General features: G+C 44.9%; 1 protein-coding gene across 1 annotated transcript in view; it reads left to right on the top strand.

Moving 5' to 3' along the window:
- LOC115087424 (zinc finger protein 184-like) overlaps window positions 1–16,438 on the top strand; it is a 28,994-nt gene extending 12,556 nt beyond the window's left edge. The window contains exons 4-8 of the mRNA XM_029594611.1: window positions 4,648–4,761; window positions 10,965–11,078; window positions 11,703–11,831; window positions 13,736–13,843; window positions 14,588–16,438. Coding sequence (XP_029450471.1) covers window positions 4,648–4,761; window positions 10,965–11,078; window positions 11,703–11,831; window positions 13,736–13,843; window positions 14,588–15,567 — 1,445 coding nt within the window. The 3' untranslated portion in view covers window positions 15,568–16,438. The remainder of the gene's footprint in view (window positions 1–4,647; window positions 4,762–10,964; window positions 11,079–11,702; window positions 11,832–13,735; window positions 13,844–14,587) is intronic.
- The last annotated feature ends 589 nt before the right edge of the window (window positions 16,439–17,027 follow it).

Here is a 17,027-nt window from a genome sequence, read left to right as displayed (position 1 = left end):
AGGCTATTTCTTCTGTGTATATTACACGGGGTCGTCCAGTTCCGGAAGGCTTGCATGCTCACTCCACACATTCGCAAGCAGCCTCGTGGGCGGAATCTCAACTTGTTTCCCCACAGGAAATTTGCAGAGTGGCGACTTGGAAGTTGCTACGTACTTTTGCAAGGCACTATCACTTGGATGTCGGGACTCCGGCAAACCCTTCCTTTGGCAAGAGTGTTTTGCGAGCGGGACTCTCCAGGTCCCACCCTGAGTAGGGAGCTTTGGTACATCTCAGGTGTCTGGACTGATCCGGGTACATAAAGGGAAAGGAAAACTGGTTCTTACCTGCTATTTTTCATTCCTGTAGTACCACTGATCAGTCCAGAGCCTGCCCAATTAGAAGGGGGTTATATTAAGGGAAGAGTCATCCGCTCAGCTGTAAGATTATTCTCTGTTGCATTCCATGTTCTTGTTAAATGTTGTTTAATGGTTCCGTATTTTTGCTATTCTGCTTTGATATATATACTGATGAACTGCAGGTGGCACGGTTGCTTAGATACGGTGTCAGCGAGGTATATTTCTCTGTCTCCATCTGCTGATAGGGGGAGATGAACCCAGGTGTCTGGACGGATCGGTGGTACTACAGGAACGAAAATTAGCAGGTAAGAACCAATTTTCCTTTCTCTGTTATCTGTATAGGAAGAAGGAATTGGCTTCCCTGATTGTTCAGGCCTTGGGGTCTTGAGCATATAGAGGAGAAGGGATAAGAGAGTAAATGCAATAACTATGCTTTATCATGCTAATCTCTCAGTTCTGATTTATTGCAAAAATGTAAATAGTCTTGTTCGTTACCAGTTTTTAACCCATTTATTGTATATATCCTGCTCATTACAGTATTGTATATATCCTGCTCGTTACCAGTTTTTAACTCATCTATTGTATATATCTTGTAATACCCTCTCCTTTATTTACAGATTAACTTTGTAAAGCTGCTTACACCTCACTTTCGATTCCTTCTTCCCCCACCTACTTCCTGGTTTCTTTTATATAGCATCTCCCCTCCCCTGGTTCAATATCAGTTTTATTGTAAAGCCCGTTACGCTGCATTTTTGTTACATGGAAACCGATGTTGGAATTTCCCAACAAATGTCGGTCTATAAAAACCGTTAAATAAATAAATAAATAAATAAATGTATAGGGGATCTTATAATGATGGGCCCAGGGTGTTGGGTGTACATTTAAGTCTTGGGCTCCATGGTAGCAGCTACAGATTTTGGCAAGAGTGCACGAGACCCTTGCAAAGGTCCTTGCTTTCAAGATGGTCATTCCATGAGGCTTCTTTTGTTAGCAGAAGCCAGAGCCAGTATGGACTGGTGGCAGTGGAGAAAAATCTGGAGTTGGGAGTGGACCTGGAGACTCTGGCTTGGATAACAGTGATGACAAATGCCAGTTTCACTGCCAGGGAGCACATGGTTTAAGGAATTTGGAGTTTCTTGGGGGTCCATTTTTCAGCCATCATTCAGCCAGCAAAGTAGTCTGCTAACTTTGATGGAGATATTCAGTGGCACAGCTGTTATCATTAAATATTTGTGACTGTCTTAAAGTTAGTTGGATAACTTTAGGACTGCCCTATAGCATGACCAGAGTTAACTGGATAACTTAACTGACAAGCTTAATTCCACCAACATTTAGCTGGATAAGTGGCAGAAATATTCAGAAGTCAGGATTTAGCCAGATAACTTGTGAGTTATCTGGCTGAATGCCGTTTGGTATAGATCCCTTGGAGACCAGGTGATCCATCAGTTTGGAAATGAGTCATAAGGAATGAGTTTCATGAGTTTACTCCTCCTCTTCGGGGTGAATTCAGTCAGACAGTGTAACGGCAGTAGCATGTAAATCACCAGGGAAATACCAAGGGTCTTCAGGTGGCAAGAGAAGTAAGCCGCCTTCTAAGGTGGGTAAAAGGGCACATGAGTGCTCTCGGTGGCTTATATAACGGGGGTAAAGAATGTTCAAGTGGATTTCTTGAGCTGAAACACCCTAGCTCCAGGAGAGTGGGAACTCTCAGAAGTGGCCTTCTCCCAGATCATAAACGAAAATAATCAGTTGTGGACTTGATGGCCACTGTCAAGAATACCAAACTGGGGATGTTTTTCAGCCACAGTCAGGAAAAGGTTTTATCTGGGCTGGATGTCCTTAGTATTGGCCAGGTCAAGGTCTACTTCATGTTTTCCCTCTGTCACCTTTGAGGTTTCCATTGCTCCAGAGGACAGGTGAGAATCAAGAGTTGGTAAATTTGATGACTCCCAGTTGGCCCATGCATGGTAGGATTGTTTCCAATGGTATGTGGAGCTGATGAGACTCATGGACAGGGTCTCTCTTCTGTTACTCAGCAGGGGCTCTGTTATCTCAAGGTCCAGTGACACTTGAGGATCCTTCTCCATTTTGTTTTACAGCCTGGGCCTTGAGAGGGCCTGTTTGACTAGAAAAGGCTATTCTGATAGTATAGTGTCCATTCATTTGCCATTCAGGAAGATTTCCAAAGGTCCAGAAGAGGGTCTAGCACAAAATTCCCTTAAAGTGCAGGTAACAGCCATAACCTATTATAGGGGTTGCTTCATGGGCAGATAGCTAGCAGTTCATCCAGATGTCTCCATTTCTGAGGGGAGTTAAGTATATATATATATATATATATATATATATATATATATCCATTCATGAAGGAGGGAATCCCTTGCTGGGACTGTAATCTGGTTTTACGTTCCCTTTGCAGGGCCCCATTCGAGCTGCTCAAGAGAGCTTCTGTTAAGGTGGTCTTTTTGGTAGCGATCTGCTCAGCCAGGCAACATTCCGAATTACAGGCTATTTCTTGTAGAGAGCCTTTCTTGAGATCCCTGGATGAGTGGGTGTCTGTTTGCAGAGTTACATCTTTTTTTTCCCTAAGATGGAATTGTAGTTTCACCTCAAACAAATGGGCTTTCTCCCCTCCTTCAAAAAGGAATTGTGCTCTCAGGGCTATGAGGAGCTTCACTGGTTGAACATTTGCAGGGTCCTGCTCCATTGGTTTAGAAGAGAAGTCACTGAAAAGAATGAAGAAATTATCTTATGGAAGGGTAAAGCAGCTTCAAAGGCCTCCATAGCCCAGTGACTTGAGGAGGTGATCGCCTTGGCATATATTTCCAAGAGTTGTCACTGCATAGGGGTCTTTGCACACTTTCTACCAGGGCACAGGCCTTGTTATGGGCAGAACTCCAATTGGTGTTGACCAATGGAGATTTGTAGAGTGGCCACTTGGGCCTCCTTGCATTCTTTCTCAAAATATTACCTTCTGGGTGTTTAAGCCACAGAAGATGCTCCTTTTAAGTCAGGCAACTTGAGAGTGGGGCTGATAGTGTCCCAACAATATGAGGGTAGCTTGGGTATATCCCATGTGTCTGAACTGGTCTGGCTGAATGAAAAGAGGACACATTTTGTCCTACCTGCTAATTTCCTTCCCATGACTCTAACCAGACATGTCCAGGTCCCTCCTGTCCTGCCAGAAACAAAGAACTGTTGCACCTTGTTCTGATTCAGGAATGTATCCAGTGCAGATTGGTAAGAATCAGCATTTCAGAACCTGTGGGATTACAATTGGCCTGGCTTCACGAGCCAGGTCTTCCTTGTTGGAGGAGGTACAGTTCAGTGCTTTGTCCCTTTGATGCTTCCTGGTTAAGAGGGGGGTATAAGGGATGTGCTGTGTTTTTTAGCTTATCACAAAGAATACTGGCAGATTGAGGTCAGTATGGGACATTATATATGGGATGACATCAATAAACCAATTCTGTCTCCATGTGCTTTAGGGGAGCTTAAACCCATCTGTCTGGACTGGTCTAGCTGGACTCAAGGAAAGGAAATTAGCAGGTAAAACTAAATTTCTCTTCCTTTGCTCTGCAGTATCTCCTTTGGGCTCACCCCCTCCCTTCTCATCCCTGAATGACAGTAAGGGAGAGGATGCATTAGGGCGTAAGTGGCTCTTTGCTATAATTTGTGCTCTCTCTGCTCCAGGTTTACACTTCCCATCCTGTTCTCTACAGGGTGCTTGAGATAGAATGTGCTGGAGCAGAAAGCAGAGGGCTGCACTCTGCTGCTTGAGATGGGGACTGGCTAATAATCAAGGACAGAGCCGTGTGTGCTCATGCAATGGGGCCTTTCTTACGCAGGGCCCATGGTAGCAGCTGCTCCTTTTGCCTACAGGTAGAAGTGGCCCTGGTTGGTAACCAGATGTTGTGGGTCAACTGTTTTCCTTTTTCCCTTTCACTGGCCTCAAGGCAGATTTATAGCCATAATCCCAGGTTTTGGGTTTTCCTTCTGAGATGATCCTAACAAAAAGCTGGAATTTCATTTCCCTGGGTGGGCACCTGTGATGCTTTTTGTTTAGCACTCATTAGTAGAAATCTCTGAGAGAGAGAGAGAGCCTTCTATATTTAGTCGTCAGTAAGTGTTGGGCTGCAGCTAGTTCTTGTCTCCGAGGCTTGGCAGGCAAAAACACATACCCAAAGATGTACACACACACTTACAGGTACACACTCATACTGCTTGATCGGAATAGGAAACCTATGAAATCTCTAGGGAATTTCCAAAAGTACAATTTAAAATATATTTTTCCTATTTTTTTTTTTTTATTAACAGGTTATTCAATTGATAATCCTGATGTTATATTCAAGATTAAAAAAGATGATGAGAAATATTTCACGCAACAATATGAGTGGGAGGGAAAAGAAAACATGAATGATCCCACCGTTAGTAAGTAAATGTTTTGATTTAAAGGGCTTTGCATTTTTCAGATCACAAGAGTTGGGCTATTAACATCAATCATTTGGAGACTTAAAACCCATTTCATAATTGATTATTAGCAGGAGGGATGCCACTAAGTGTGTATAAAGCCCAGCACAATCATCGCCTCTCTCCCCCCTCTTACCTCCTGTCATTTGTGATAATATTTTTGTACCTTTTGTGCTATTGTATGTTGTTGAATATGTCATATAGTGCTATAGAACTATAGAAATATTGAAAATAAATAAATATATATTTATCTATAACACCACAAAACACTCTACACAGAGTGAAATACAGACACTATACATCATTTATGAACCATATATAATTTTTTACAAAGTTGATATTAAAAAATCTTATTACACAAAGTAATCAGTATCTGCTCTATAGATTTTAAATATATTGCACTGGACATTATTTGCACTTTATCCACATACAAAATTTAATTGACACATATCAATACTTCATCTTTATAAAACCTCCCTCCCCATAATCATACATACATACTCATTCATACTCATTCATACTAACAACACATTCATAAAAAATCCCTCACAACTATTGCATTGATTGAACACACCAATATCTCTAGAACTGATTGTACATTAATTACATAACATATTTATTTCGCCCATATAATTAAACCCCTATGGATTATTCAAGACATTTTTCTCTGTAGTACATTTACTCAAAACAATCTATCCCTACTTTTTCTATAAAGAATGTTCTCTCAAATCAGTCTATCCCGAAGTATGTTCTCTCTTCAATCTGTCCCAACAAGGCCCTTGTTTCACCGCCAGTCAGCTTCTTCAGGGGAAATACACTACTAGAGGAGAACCTTATTCGTTGTAAACCATCAATTCATTACTCTCCATACTACAAAAACAATGATCAATCCAAAGAATGTTATATTAGAAATGTACACTATCAACATAATTTTTTCTCTCTCTAATTTTTCTATGACTCAACTGTTGTGACAATTACCTTAAACACCTCTTCCTGAACATACCCAGATCAATCCAGAAAAGTGGGTTGTGGATCCCTACCAGTAGGTGGAGTCAGAGAGCAAAACTTTGGGCACTGCTATATATACAAGAGTGCCACCTGCAGTCCTCCAATATTTCTCTGACTCCAGCAGTTGGTAGTTGTGCACTCCTGCAGTCTTAGTTTTTTTTTCAGTTAGTTTAAGGAGATAGGATTTTCTTTTTTCTTTTCCTTATTCGGCTGCTTCCTGAGGTGTTAGGCACCTTCGTCGGCCATCCCTCATTGGAAGCCGGGCGTCCGGGGGGTTGGACACCCCTGTCTTGGGTCTCGCCCGCTCCAGTTCGGTGGTTGGAGGTCAGGGGCTCCTGGCTACACACCTCTGAAGCTGCTCCCTCGACTCCAAGCTTGTTAGGCTTATAAAGTTGGTTAAAAAAAAAAAAAAGGAAAGGAAAGTTTTGTTTTTTTTTTAAATAAAGAAAAAGGACCTGCCTGGCTCGGCGTCGTTTTCCTTTGAGGTAAGGAGTCGGGGGCTTCCTCCTGCAGCGGGGGTGTGGTGAGGTGTTCCCCCCCCCCTGCATGTTTCCTCTGCTCCCGGGGCTCCGGGCTGCCTGGTGAGGTAGGGGGTGGTGCTAGCTGCGGTCCCTTGTTATTCGCGGCAGGCTGTGATTTTTGGGCCTGCCGGCAAAATTTTCCCGTGCCGCTGCAGCACGCGCTGTTCTCGCAGCCAGCCGGCCGGCCTCCCATCGCGATCGGGGCCTCTCGGGCCTGCTGCCTATAGTTTTCTAATGCCGCCGAAGCGCGTGCTTTTTCTCAACCGGACGGCCCCTGCATTTTTTCACCGCGTGGCTCCACGGTTCTTGCAATGGCGCCCTGGACCAAATCGACACCCTGCAGTGCCTGTGGAGAGCACGGTCAGCCTCTGGATGCCCTTTCTCTTTGCCCTGATTGTTCCTCGGGCTGGGAGGGTCCCTCAGGAATCGCTCCCCCTCCTGTGGGGGAGGGGAATGCGGCGCAGGCAGAATCGTGCGGGGGGGGGGGGGGGGAATGCCCCCCCATATTAGTCTCCATGGGGAGGATCCTCTTTTGGGGATGGGCTGTGGGGACCCAGATGCCTTTACTGGGGAAGAGAATGAGCTGGAGGGTTTTTCTCCTCAGTTTATTCTTCTTATGCACCAAGCCTTCCTGGCTAGGAGGCAAGTGGTGCACAGGAGACCTGGATGCCCCTTGGATAGTTCGGAGCCGGCTCCAAAGAGGGGAAGGTCTCTGGATACTAGCAGCCCTTGCTGCAACAGCCTCACCCGGTTGACAGCTCTCCCAGGAGACCCCCAAGGGCCAAACCCAATCTCAGGACGGCACTGGGACCTGCTCCGGATCCAGATACTGATCCAGATACTGATCCAGATGCGGATCCAGATCTGAACCCAGATTTGGGTGATGTCCCACATAATGCACAGAGGGGGACGACCCTCCGTCCACAGAGGGTGATGACCCCAGTGTGGTTCGCCTGTTCAAGTGGGACGAGCTACGCCCTCTTATTCCGCAGGTTTTGGACGTGCTGGGGCTTAAAGTTTCGCAAGAGGAATCAGATAATGAAGGGGTTAACCCGGTGCTCGATGGTATTTGGGGACCGACTTCTTCCTTTCCTTTGCCCAAGAAGGTCCGCAAACTGGTAACTCGTGAGTGGGACGCTCCGGATGCGGGGCTCAAAGTTGGCAGAGCTATGGCCAAGCTTTATCCCCTGTCGTCTCATGTGTTGGACCTCCTCAAGATTCCGAAGGTGGACGCGGCTGTTTCAGCAGTTACAAAGAAGACTCATTCCGGTGACTGGTGCCGCGGCCTTGAAGGACATGCAGGACCGCAAACTGGAAATCCAGTTGGAGTGGGCGTTTGAGGTAGCCGCTCTGGGCCTCAGAGCAGCGGTCTTCGCCAGCCTTATGCAAAGGGCTTGCCTTTGCTGGGTGCAGGAGGCAGCGCCCGGCTTGGGGACCCCAGGGGGTGGTCCGTTGCAGACTACTCGCTTGGAAGCGGGCATTGCATATGTGGCGGATGCGCTCTATGATCTGGTGCGCACTTCGGCGCGTAGCATGGTGTCCGTAGTGTCAGCGCGTAGACTCCTTTGGTTGTGGAACTGGGCGGCGGATTTGTCCTCTTAATCCCACCTCTGTAATCTCCCCTTTAAGGGCAAGCTTCTATTCAGAGAGGAACTTGATCAATTGGTTAAGCTACTTGGGGAATCCAAGGGCAATCACCTGCCGGAGGATAGGCGAGCCTTCAGGAAGGTGTTTCCTCCGCGACCCCATTATCGGGATACGCTCTGTTTTCGATCTGGAATATACGCCTCTTCTTCTTCCTCTTCTGGATCTAAACATACCCTGGGATGCCAGCAGTCCTTTCGCGGGGGTCGTTGCCCCGGGCGGGACACAGGAAGACTCGGGACTGGGGGAGGCAAACCCTCCCAATGAAGCCACGAGTACCCATTCTGTCGTCGAAGCTATCGGAGACAGATTATCCAACTTTTACACGGAATGGGAAAGGATCACCTCGGATCGCTGGGTCTTGGAAGTGATCAGAGATGGCTACGCCTTGGAGTTCTCCCGCCCAGTTCCAGAAGCCTTCATGGAATCTCACGTGTCCTCCCGCTGCAAGTGCAAAGTAGTTCACGACACTTTACAGCGCCTCCTCGAGCTGCAAGGTGCGTTGGGGCCGGGGCAGGTACTCTGTTTACTTCATGGTTCCCAAGAAAGAGGGCACCTTTCGTCCCATCCTCGATCTTCAGAAGGTGAATCGGAGTCTCCGGGTCCCTCGGTTTCGAATGGAAACCCTGCGGACAGTTATGGCGGTGGTTCGGAAAGGGGAGTTCCTAGCATCCTTGGACCTCACGGAAGCGTACCTTCACATTCCAATCCGGTGGAACCATCAGCGCTACCTGCGCTTCAAAGTGTTGGGTCAACATTTCCAGTTTCGAGCGCTTCCCTTCAGACTCGCTACAACGCCTCGTGCATTTACCAAAGTCATGGTAGTGGTGGTGGCTTTCCTCCGTCAAGAGGGCATTTTAGTCCATTTTAGTCCACCGGTACCTGCACGACTGGTTGATCAGGGCGAAGTCTCAGGAAAACTGCGAGAGGTCGGTCTACAGGGTGCAGCTCACGTTGCAGTCGCTCAGCTGGATAATAAATGTGCAGAAGAGTCACTTGGAGCCTACCCAATGCTTTGTCTATTTGGGAGCGCTGTTCGACACCTTTCAGGGCAAGGTGTTCCTGGCAGCGGACAGAGTGACAAAATTGCGCGACCAGATTCACAACTTCCACGCTGAGTCACGCACATATCTCCAGGCTTCGGCGCGCGAAGGGGTTTTAAAATATACCCGTTAGTCTCTTTTTTTTTTTTAATTACCTTGTCTTCCCTTAGTGCCCCATTTACCCCTTGATTATCTAATGGTCTATCTGATTCTCTTGCAGGCTTTTTGCTTCATACGCACCTGAAAAAGATTTTATGTATTTTTGTTTCTACAGAAAACTTCTTTTCAAATTCTCTTTTTGCCTTATCAATGGTTTGTACCTAACTTGCCAGTACTTATGCCGTTCCTTATTTTCTTCATTCGGATACTTTTTTCATTTTTTGAAAGATTTCTTTTGTCTATAATAGCCTCTCTCATGGCACCTTTTAACCATATCAGCAGTCATTTGGCCTTCCACCTTTTTTAATGCATGGAATATATCTGGTTTGGGCTTCCAAGATGGTATTTTTAAACAATTTACCTTTGCAACTGTGCCTTTTTGGTTTTTTGATAACCATTTTCCTCATTTCATTATAGTCTCCAGTTTGTAAGTTAAATGCTATCACAGTAGATTTCCTTAGTGTCCTCAAGCCAGTTATCAAATAAATAAATAAATAAAAAGTCAAATTTTGATCATGTTATAATCACTATTGCCAAGTGGCCCCAACACTGTTACCTCTCGCACCAAATCCTGTGTTTCACTAAGGACTAGGTCTAAAATAGTTCCCCCTCTTGTTGTTTCTTGAACCAGCTGCTCCATGAAGCAGTCATTTATTTCATCTAGGAACTTTACCTCCTAAGCATAATCCTGATGCAACATTCACCCAGTCAGTGCTGGGGTAATTGAAATCACCCATTATTACTGGGCTGCACATTTTGTTAACTTTCCTAATTTCTGTTAGCATTTCATCGTCTGTCTGTTCATTCGGTCCCTTCCCCAAAGTGTTGCCTACAGGTAAGAAGTGCAGCTGTCAGTTCTCCTGCCAATGAAAGAGGATCATATACCGGGGCAGGGAGGACACAGAAGAGGTTTCTGGTAACAGCCCAAGGAACACTGGGTGGCGGCAGGGAACCTCCAAAGCCTAGGACCTGGGAATATCGCCCTGATTCCCCATTTCTTCCCCCTGACCTCACAAACAGGCTCTCCCGGCGCGAGCACAGGCCACTCTCCTGTGCGCGCGATACAGTAAATTAATTTATTTAAATTAGGGCCCGCGGTAAAAAGAGGCACTAGGAACACTAGCGCATCCCTAGCGCCTCTTTTTAGACAGGAGCGGCGGCTGTCAGCGGGTTTGACAGCCGATGCTCAATTTTGCCGGCGTCTATTCTCAAGCCCGCTGACAGCCACGGGTTCGTAAACCGGACGCCGGCAAAATTGAGCGTCTGGTTTTCAACCTGTGAGCCGCGGGCCCATTCAAAATTGTTTTTTAATTTATCTTTTACTTTTTTTTAACTTTTGGAGCCTCCGACTTAATATCGCCTTGATATTAAGTCGGAGAGTGTACAGAAAAACAGTTTTTACTGCTTTTCTGAGCACTTCCCCGGCACCGGCAGAAATTAATGCCTACCTTTGGGTAGGCGCTAATTTCTTAAGTAAAATGTGTGGCTTGGCTGCACATTTTACTTACTGTATCGCGCGGGAATGACTAATAGGGCCATCAACATGCATTTGCATGTTGCGGGCGCTATTAGTCTCGGGGGGGGTTGGACGCGTGTTTTCGACGCGCTATTACCCCTTACTGAATAAGGGGTAAAGCTAGAACGTCGAAAACGCGCGTCCAAATGCCGGTTAACAGTGCTCTCCGTCGGAGCACACAGTACTGTATCGGCCTGAAAGGAAGGGCTCTAATTACCAGTTCCTCACTGAATCCTTCTAAGGCATTTTTTTTTTTGTTTTTGGTCATACTAGCCCTTCCAGTTGTAACATCTGTCTTCTCACTGAGCGTTAAACAAGAGGAAGATCTGCCCTTCATGGATCCTTCTGAATCAGGGACGCATGAAGAGATGCACCCTCCTGTAACATGCAAGTATAACATTCCTCCTGGACATCTTTACTTCCTTTCACACTATTAGCTTTATTGGGTAGGTAAAGAGCCATCGTTACCCGATGAAGTTTTTATTTATTTTATAGCAGCTGTTTCTGATATTTGCTGGCTGCTGTTGCTGCTTCTCCTCGTTTCCATCCAGCAAAGTCTTCTTTCTTTCCTACTGATCACCACATTTCAGCAAAAGATTGTGCCCCCCCCCCCCCATGAGATGCTGCAGCATTCAGGGAAGATAAAAACAAATAGCGTGGGCTACCCCTTGCAAGCGGTTATGGGTCTCAGGTCTGGTAGAGTATCCCCACGTTTCCATGTCAGGTTATCAGGATATTCGCAATCCAGTGTGCCTCAAATATATTTCTCTTCCAATAACCAGACCTGTTTGTAACTTTTGGAGAATGGAGTTGCCCATGCCTGAGTTAAAATAAGCTTACTGCTAGAATGGATTTCTGATGCTGATCAGCACAGCAGCACCCCTCTCTTCTTCACTTTACGCAGGTAGCAGTGTCTATGAAAACAGCACAGTTCTGAGCTTAATTACACTAATAATAGAGGCTCTGGGGTAACTTTTCTAAACTTATTATAACCGTCTTTTCCCATTGCAGGCTCCCCCAATATCAAACCTGACATTTTAATTAGATTTAAGCGCAAAGAATTCAGGATTGAGCCCCAGAGATCTGAGGACAGAGGAAACCTGCCAGTCATAGGCACATACGAGGAACTGCATGAAGCAGGTGATGTAGCTTGGATTAAAACTAGTTATGGGCTGATCTAAATACGTCATACAAAAAAAATAAAACACCGCCAGTGGACCAGGCGCAGCTAGAATAAGGCATTATACTCTGGGCCTCTGGTTTCCAATCTTTGTTCTGTTTACATTGTTTCTGCTTTGTTTATTTTTTTAGATGTTTTCATTGTTCTTGCCTTTTATTCCTTTCTTCTCTTTACATCTTTTTTTTCCTCCCCGCATTTCTCTATGGCCTATCTCTTCCCAAAGTCACCATCTCTTCTTTACTTGCCAGTCTTTTACTCTCCTGCCTCCGCCTTCCCATCTTATGGCTCTTTGCCCCATCTCATATACTTCTTTTATTGTCTCTTATCCTTTGTGACCATGCTCATCCTTCCTTCTATCCCTTTTTTTTTTTTTAACTCCCTCCATGCTGCTCCAGCTCTCTCTCCTTTCCTCCCAGCAGCATGTGCTTTATGTTTTCTGTCACCCGTGCAGCCCTGCCCAGATGGAGGGAGGAAGGCAGGATGAGCCCCACTGTAAACAGCCGGAGGAAGGAAGACAAGGTGGCCACCCCTCTGGCAGTAGCAGGAGGGAGTGAGGCAGGTTTGGCCATCGCCATCTGCAGAAGGTAGAAAGGAAGTAGGAAAGTCCTCGCTGGAAACAGCAGGAGAGACAGAGGCAGTGTGAGCCCTTTGCTGCAGAATCAGAGGGGGAGATGTAACGTGGCCCCACAAGAAGCATCGGTGGTGGGGGGGGGGGGTAGGGCAGGATGACCCCTGACTTGCAGGAGAGGGAGGTAGGATGATCTCTTATGGGCAGCATCAGTATGAACATAGGTGGGATTCAGCAGCAAATGGCATATTCTGCAGCAGTTTTTCCCGGCCGTCGTTTGTGGAAACCTGGATGTCCTGCCCACATTGGTTCCCATTTATGGGAATGCTGCAGGGGTTCTTTAGCCCCTTTCTCTAGTATACTTTATATGCAGAGAGCTCACAGACAGGCCAGTGCCATAAAATGTGCTCAGCCTGCGCACAGGTCAACACGCGGTTGGACGCGCATTTTGGACGCACTAGGCTTACACTCTATGCAATAAGGGGATTAGCACGTCCAAACGCGCACGTAGCTAATAGTGCTCATCACATATAAATGCCATGTAGATGAGGCCATTAGCTATTAACCCCAGTGCAGAAATTCGCCATGCGCCCAAGTGCACTTCTTGACACGGCAAATTTAATGCCAGCCCTGGAACTGTCATTAAGACTTGCCGCGTGTCAAGAGCTCAACTAAAAAAACAAAATTGCTGCTTTCTGTCGTTTTTGCTTTCTCTGCAGTTGTTCTCACCAGTGCAGCAGGCATTGTTTCTACCGTCTTATCTGTGACAAATTTTTTTTTAAAGGGATGTAGAGTATCTGCTTCTAATCCCTTGCCTCACCTGGCCGATACACTGGTTTTTTTTTTAAGATTGGGTCGTCCGCCTGTAAAGTGAAGTGGTTACAACACGTATGAGTCGCAGAGAGAGTGAGTTAGCTGACATCAAGGCGCACAGCTCAGTCTTCACTGAACGCGGTGGGATAAAACGGTCGCTCGTATTGAGCGTCCTTTTTCTTAACAAACGCACAGCCACGTCTCCAGAGCGCCCGATGCTCTGGTGTGCTAGGGACGCACAATTTCCCCTAGCGTGACCTTTTTAGCATGGCAGTTGATTAGATTATTGCATCGGGCGCCCAGGAGAGGTGGTTGTGTGCACGTTAGGAAAACGGGCACTCGGTACCAGCTCCTGTTTTACCGCCTGTCATATTGCTTCGGCCCCAGAATGCATTTAATCTCACTTATCTAAATGTAGCTTTTCTTAAGTAAATATCCATAATATTTAAAAGTTGGAGATATGTTCTCATTTTTGAAAAAAAGGCAACCAAGATTACCGGCCTGGCCCCAGACTAGAGATCCTGAAAATGGAAGAGACTCTTGTCAGTGACCAGCTGGAGGAAGGAGATGACATTATTGAGACGAACAGAGGTGAGGAAAGAATTCCTTTATAATAAAATAATTGCTGTGGAAATTATTTCTTTAAAGAAAGGGTGATGGATGTATGGAACAGCCTTCCCAGTGAAGGTGGTAGAGACAAGGGCAGTATCTGAATTAAGAAAGCATAGGACAAGCACAGGGCATCTCTGAAGGAGTAATAGAGATTGTAGAGCTGAGCAGTTGTTGTGGATGGGCAGAATAGATAAGCTGTATTCTCTTTTACTATGGTCGGGTTTCTATGACAATTTCAAAATGTATACAGAGGGTGAATCTTATTATTGGCTTTCAGTTTTGTTTTGTGTGGGTTTTTGTTTTTTTATTAAGTCATTAGCATTCAGGTGTATTAAGCTGACAGGTCTGAAGTTCCAGGAACCCAAGTCCAAAATGAATCCAGATCTCCAGCAGGGCATCCCAAAAGGTTTAGTTAGTGATGGGAAAAAAGTATTCCTATCTATGCAGTTTCTACTGTTTGTATATGGATCACTCCTTTTCCCACTCCAGGGGAATTCTGCAGCGATTGGAGGGGAGGATGAGATCATAGTCTGTTTCCCTCTCTTCATGTGCTATTACTTACTTCTACCTATCAATAAGCAAAAACTTTTCCTGTTATATCTCAGGAGTCTTAGCCAAGCAAATGCATTTAAAGACTCATATGGAGTTAAATCCCTATGTGTGTCCTTCTCCATAGCTGTAAAACTAATGATCATACGTTTTTGGTTTTTTTTTATTCAACAGATGGTGGTTTCCAGAAAAACTGTGAGAGGCAGCAAATGTGTAGTGGGCAGCAAAGGGAGGAATGGAAACTCAGGGAATCCTCCAGAGACAGCTCAGATCTTTCAGCTGACTGTGAAGGAGACATGAGTAGAGTAACATTAGCCAGAGTGGAAGAAAAAGCCCAGAAAAGAGAGAGGAGAAATGCGTTCACTGAATACGAGGGAGATTCCAAACACTGCTCAAAGTTTGTAGAAACTCAGAGTCTCAATCAAATGGAGAGACCATTTCAATGTGCTGATACTTGGGAAAGCTTCACCACAAACTCACATGTTATGGAGCACCAAGAAATGATTCAGTTTGGGAACCAGTTCAATAAGAAGTCAAGTCATGGATGTATCCTACCATATCATGGAAGGGAGAAAAACTGTACATTTAGTGACTGTGAGAAAAGAACCTCTAAAAAAGCAAACCTAATAATGCATAGAAAAGATCGCGGAGAAAAGGATACTTTAAAATGTACTCAGTGTGAAATGCTTAAAATTCATCAGGTATGTCACACAGAAGAAAAAATGTTGAAGTGCACTGAATGTGATAAAAGCTTCAGTTATAAATCCTACCTGAAAAAATATGAAGTGGTACAGCCAGGAGAGAAACCATTTGTATGTCCTGAGTGTGGTAAAAGCTTTAGTCACAAGACAAATCTCACAGATCACCAGAAAATCCACACTGCAGAGAGATTATTTTCATGTTCAGATTGTGGTAAAAGTTTCATTCGGATGAAATACCTTAGAAAACACCAGAAAATCCACAGTGGTGAGAGACCATTTTCATGTAAAGTATGTAATAAAAGTTTCTTTCAGAAGATACATCTCACAAAACACCAGAAAATCCATGCTAGCAGCCCATCCATTGGAAGCTATTTAAATTCTATACCATTGCTGTACCAGAAAAACTCTGCAATCACAACCCTGACAGAATTGCAAAGAATGAAGACACTCTGATCACTTGTGACATTCCACTGCTAAAAAGCTAGATGCTCAAAAACCAGACACAGAATTGCTAATAAAGTACCAATACCAAGTGAATATTTTGTGCTGTGTATAAAGAGCCATCTTATTATCAGGCACCAAGAGATGTAACCAGAGATCAAGAAAACATGAGATAGAGAACTAGAAATTGTTCCAAATTATCTTGGGCACCATTGACCTGATTAAAAAGAACTGCCAAATAGACTTTGATATGTTACCTGTGCATATTACACCATATGAGAGATTGAGATTGTACCCAGCATACCTTGATGTATGAATTAGGTTCATTCCTGTCATGGTATGTGTAATACAAACCCATTTAGAGACATGTTTAGGGTTCAGACCGACTGGCTTGGCTAAAGGCTGGCTATAGCTGTTAAGCTCACTGTAGCTCCTGAACAAAGGAGCTGACCCAGGGTTTATCTGTGATCCTGACAGAGATTTGCAGGGCTTCCCATCAGACCTCAAGCTCACACCCAGCGGAATTTTCGTACCCAGGATCTACCTGTGACTCTGAAGGACTTTACCAGGCTTACACACTGCCTAACAGTTTTTCCCTTATAGGTGTTCATTGCAGCCTCCCTGCTCAGAGCGCTCTGCAGTTTATCCCTTATAAAAGCTCGCTTTAATTTGCACTCACTGCAGATCCACAACTGACTGCAGTGGTTATAACACACAATGAGAGACAACTCAGTTCCAGGTGAATAGCTGCAACAGGTTTATTAAGAGCTTGAGCGAAGGTTATCTGGTAAATAGTATAAATAATTCTGTATAATTACAAATAGCACTGAATAATTGGTTGCAATAATCTGAGAGCAAATAAAACAAGTAATTGCTTGTTATTTATTTATTACGCAGAGCATACATTCCTTACTGATATAGTTAGAGCCCAAGGAATAAGTCATTTCTGCTACATCTGGAAGTCTGTTGTATGAAGAAAAGGTCTAATCTGACAGGTCTGATCATTTTTGTACATTTCTGTGTTGCACACAAAATAACTGCAGCCCAACAGCAGGAGAAGCATACCCCCTCCCTCTCACTTAGCTTAACTACACCTCACCTTTACTGGCTCAGATGCATCTGTTGGTACTTCCCTCTTTTGGTACTTCCTCTTGGCCTATCTACTGCTTTCAGGTTTCCCAAGCCTTGCAGTTTCTCAACATATTTCTGCCAGCCTCAGAAAGATTTTGGGGTTAGTGTCCAGTCTTTCTGAGGCCCACAGGCTTCACTAACTTTATTCACTTTGAGCACAAGTTACTCCCATAACAAGACATTACCTTATTAGAGATTGGTTATTTCCAAGCATGTAGGCAGATGGAGATGGAGCAAACTGATGTCACAGTACATATACTCCTGCAATGACATCAGCTTGCCAGTATTCTCCATCTCCAGCAGATGATGGATGTGCATCTCCCTACTGGGGATTGCTTCAG

This window comes from Rhinatrema bivittatum, chromosome 3 (assembly GCF_901001135.1).
Source record: "Rhinatrema bivittatum chromosome 3, aRhiBiv1.1, whole genome shotgun sequence".
In the NCBI taxonomy this organism is placed as follows: domain Eukaryota; kingdom Metazoa; phylum Chordata; class Amphibia; order Gymnophiona; family Rhinatrematidae; genus Rhinatrema; species Rhinatrema bivittatum.
Note: the sequence above shows the minus strand (reverse complement) of the source record. Positions and strands in the feature narration are given on the sequence as shown.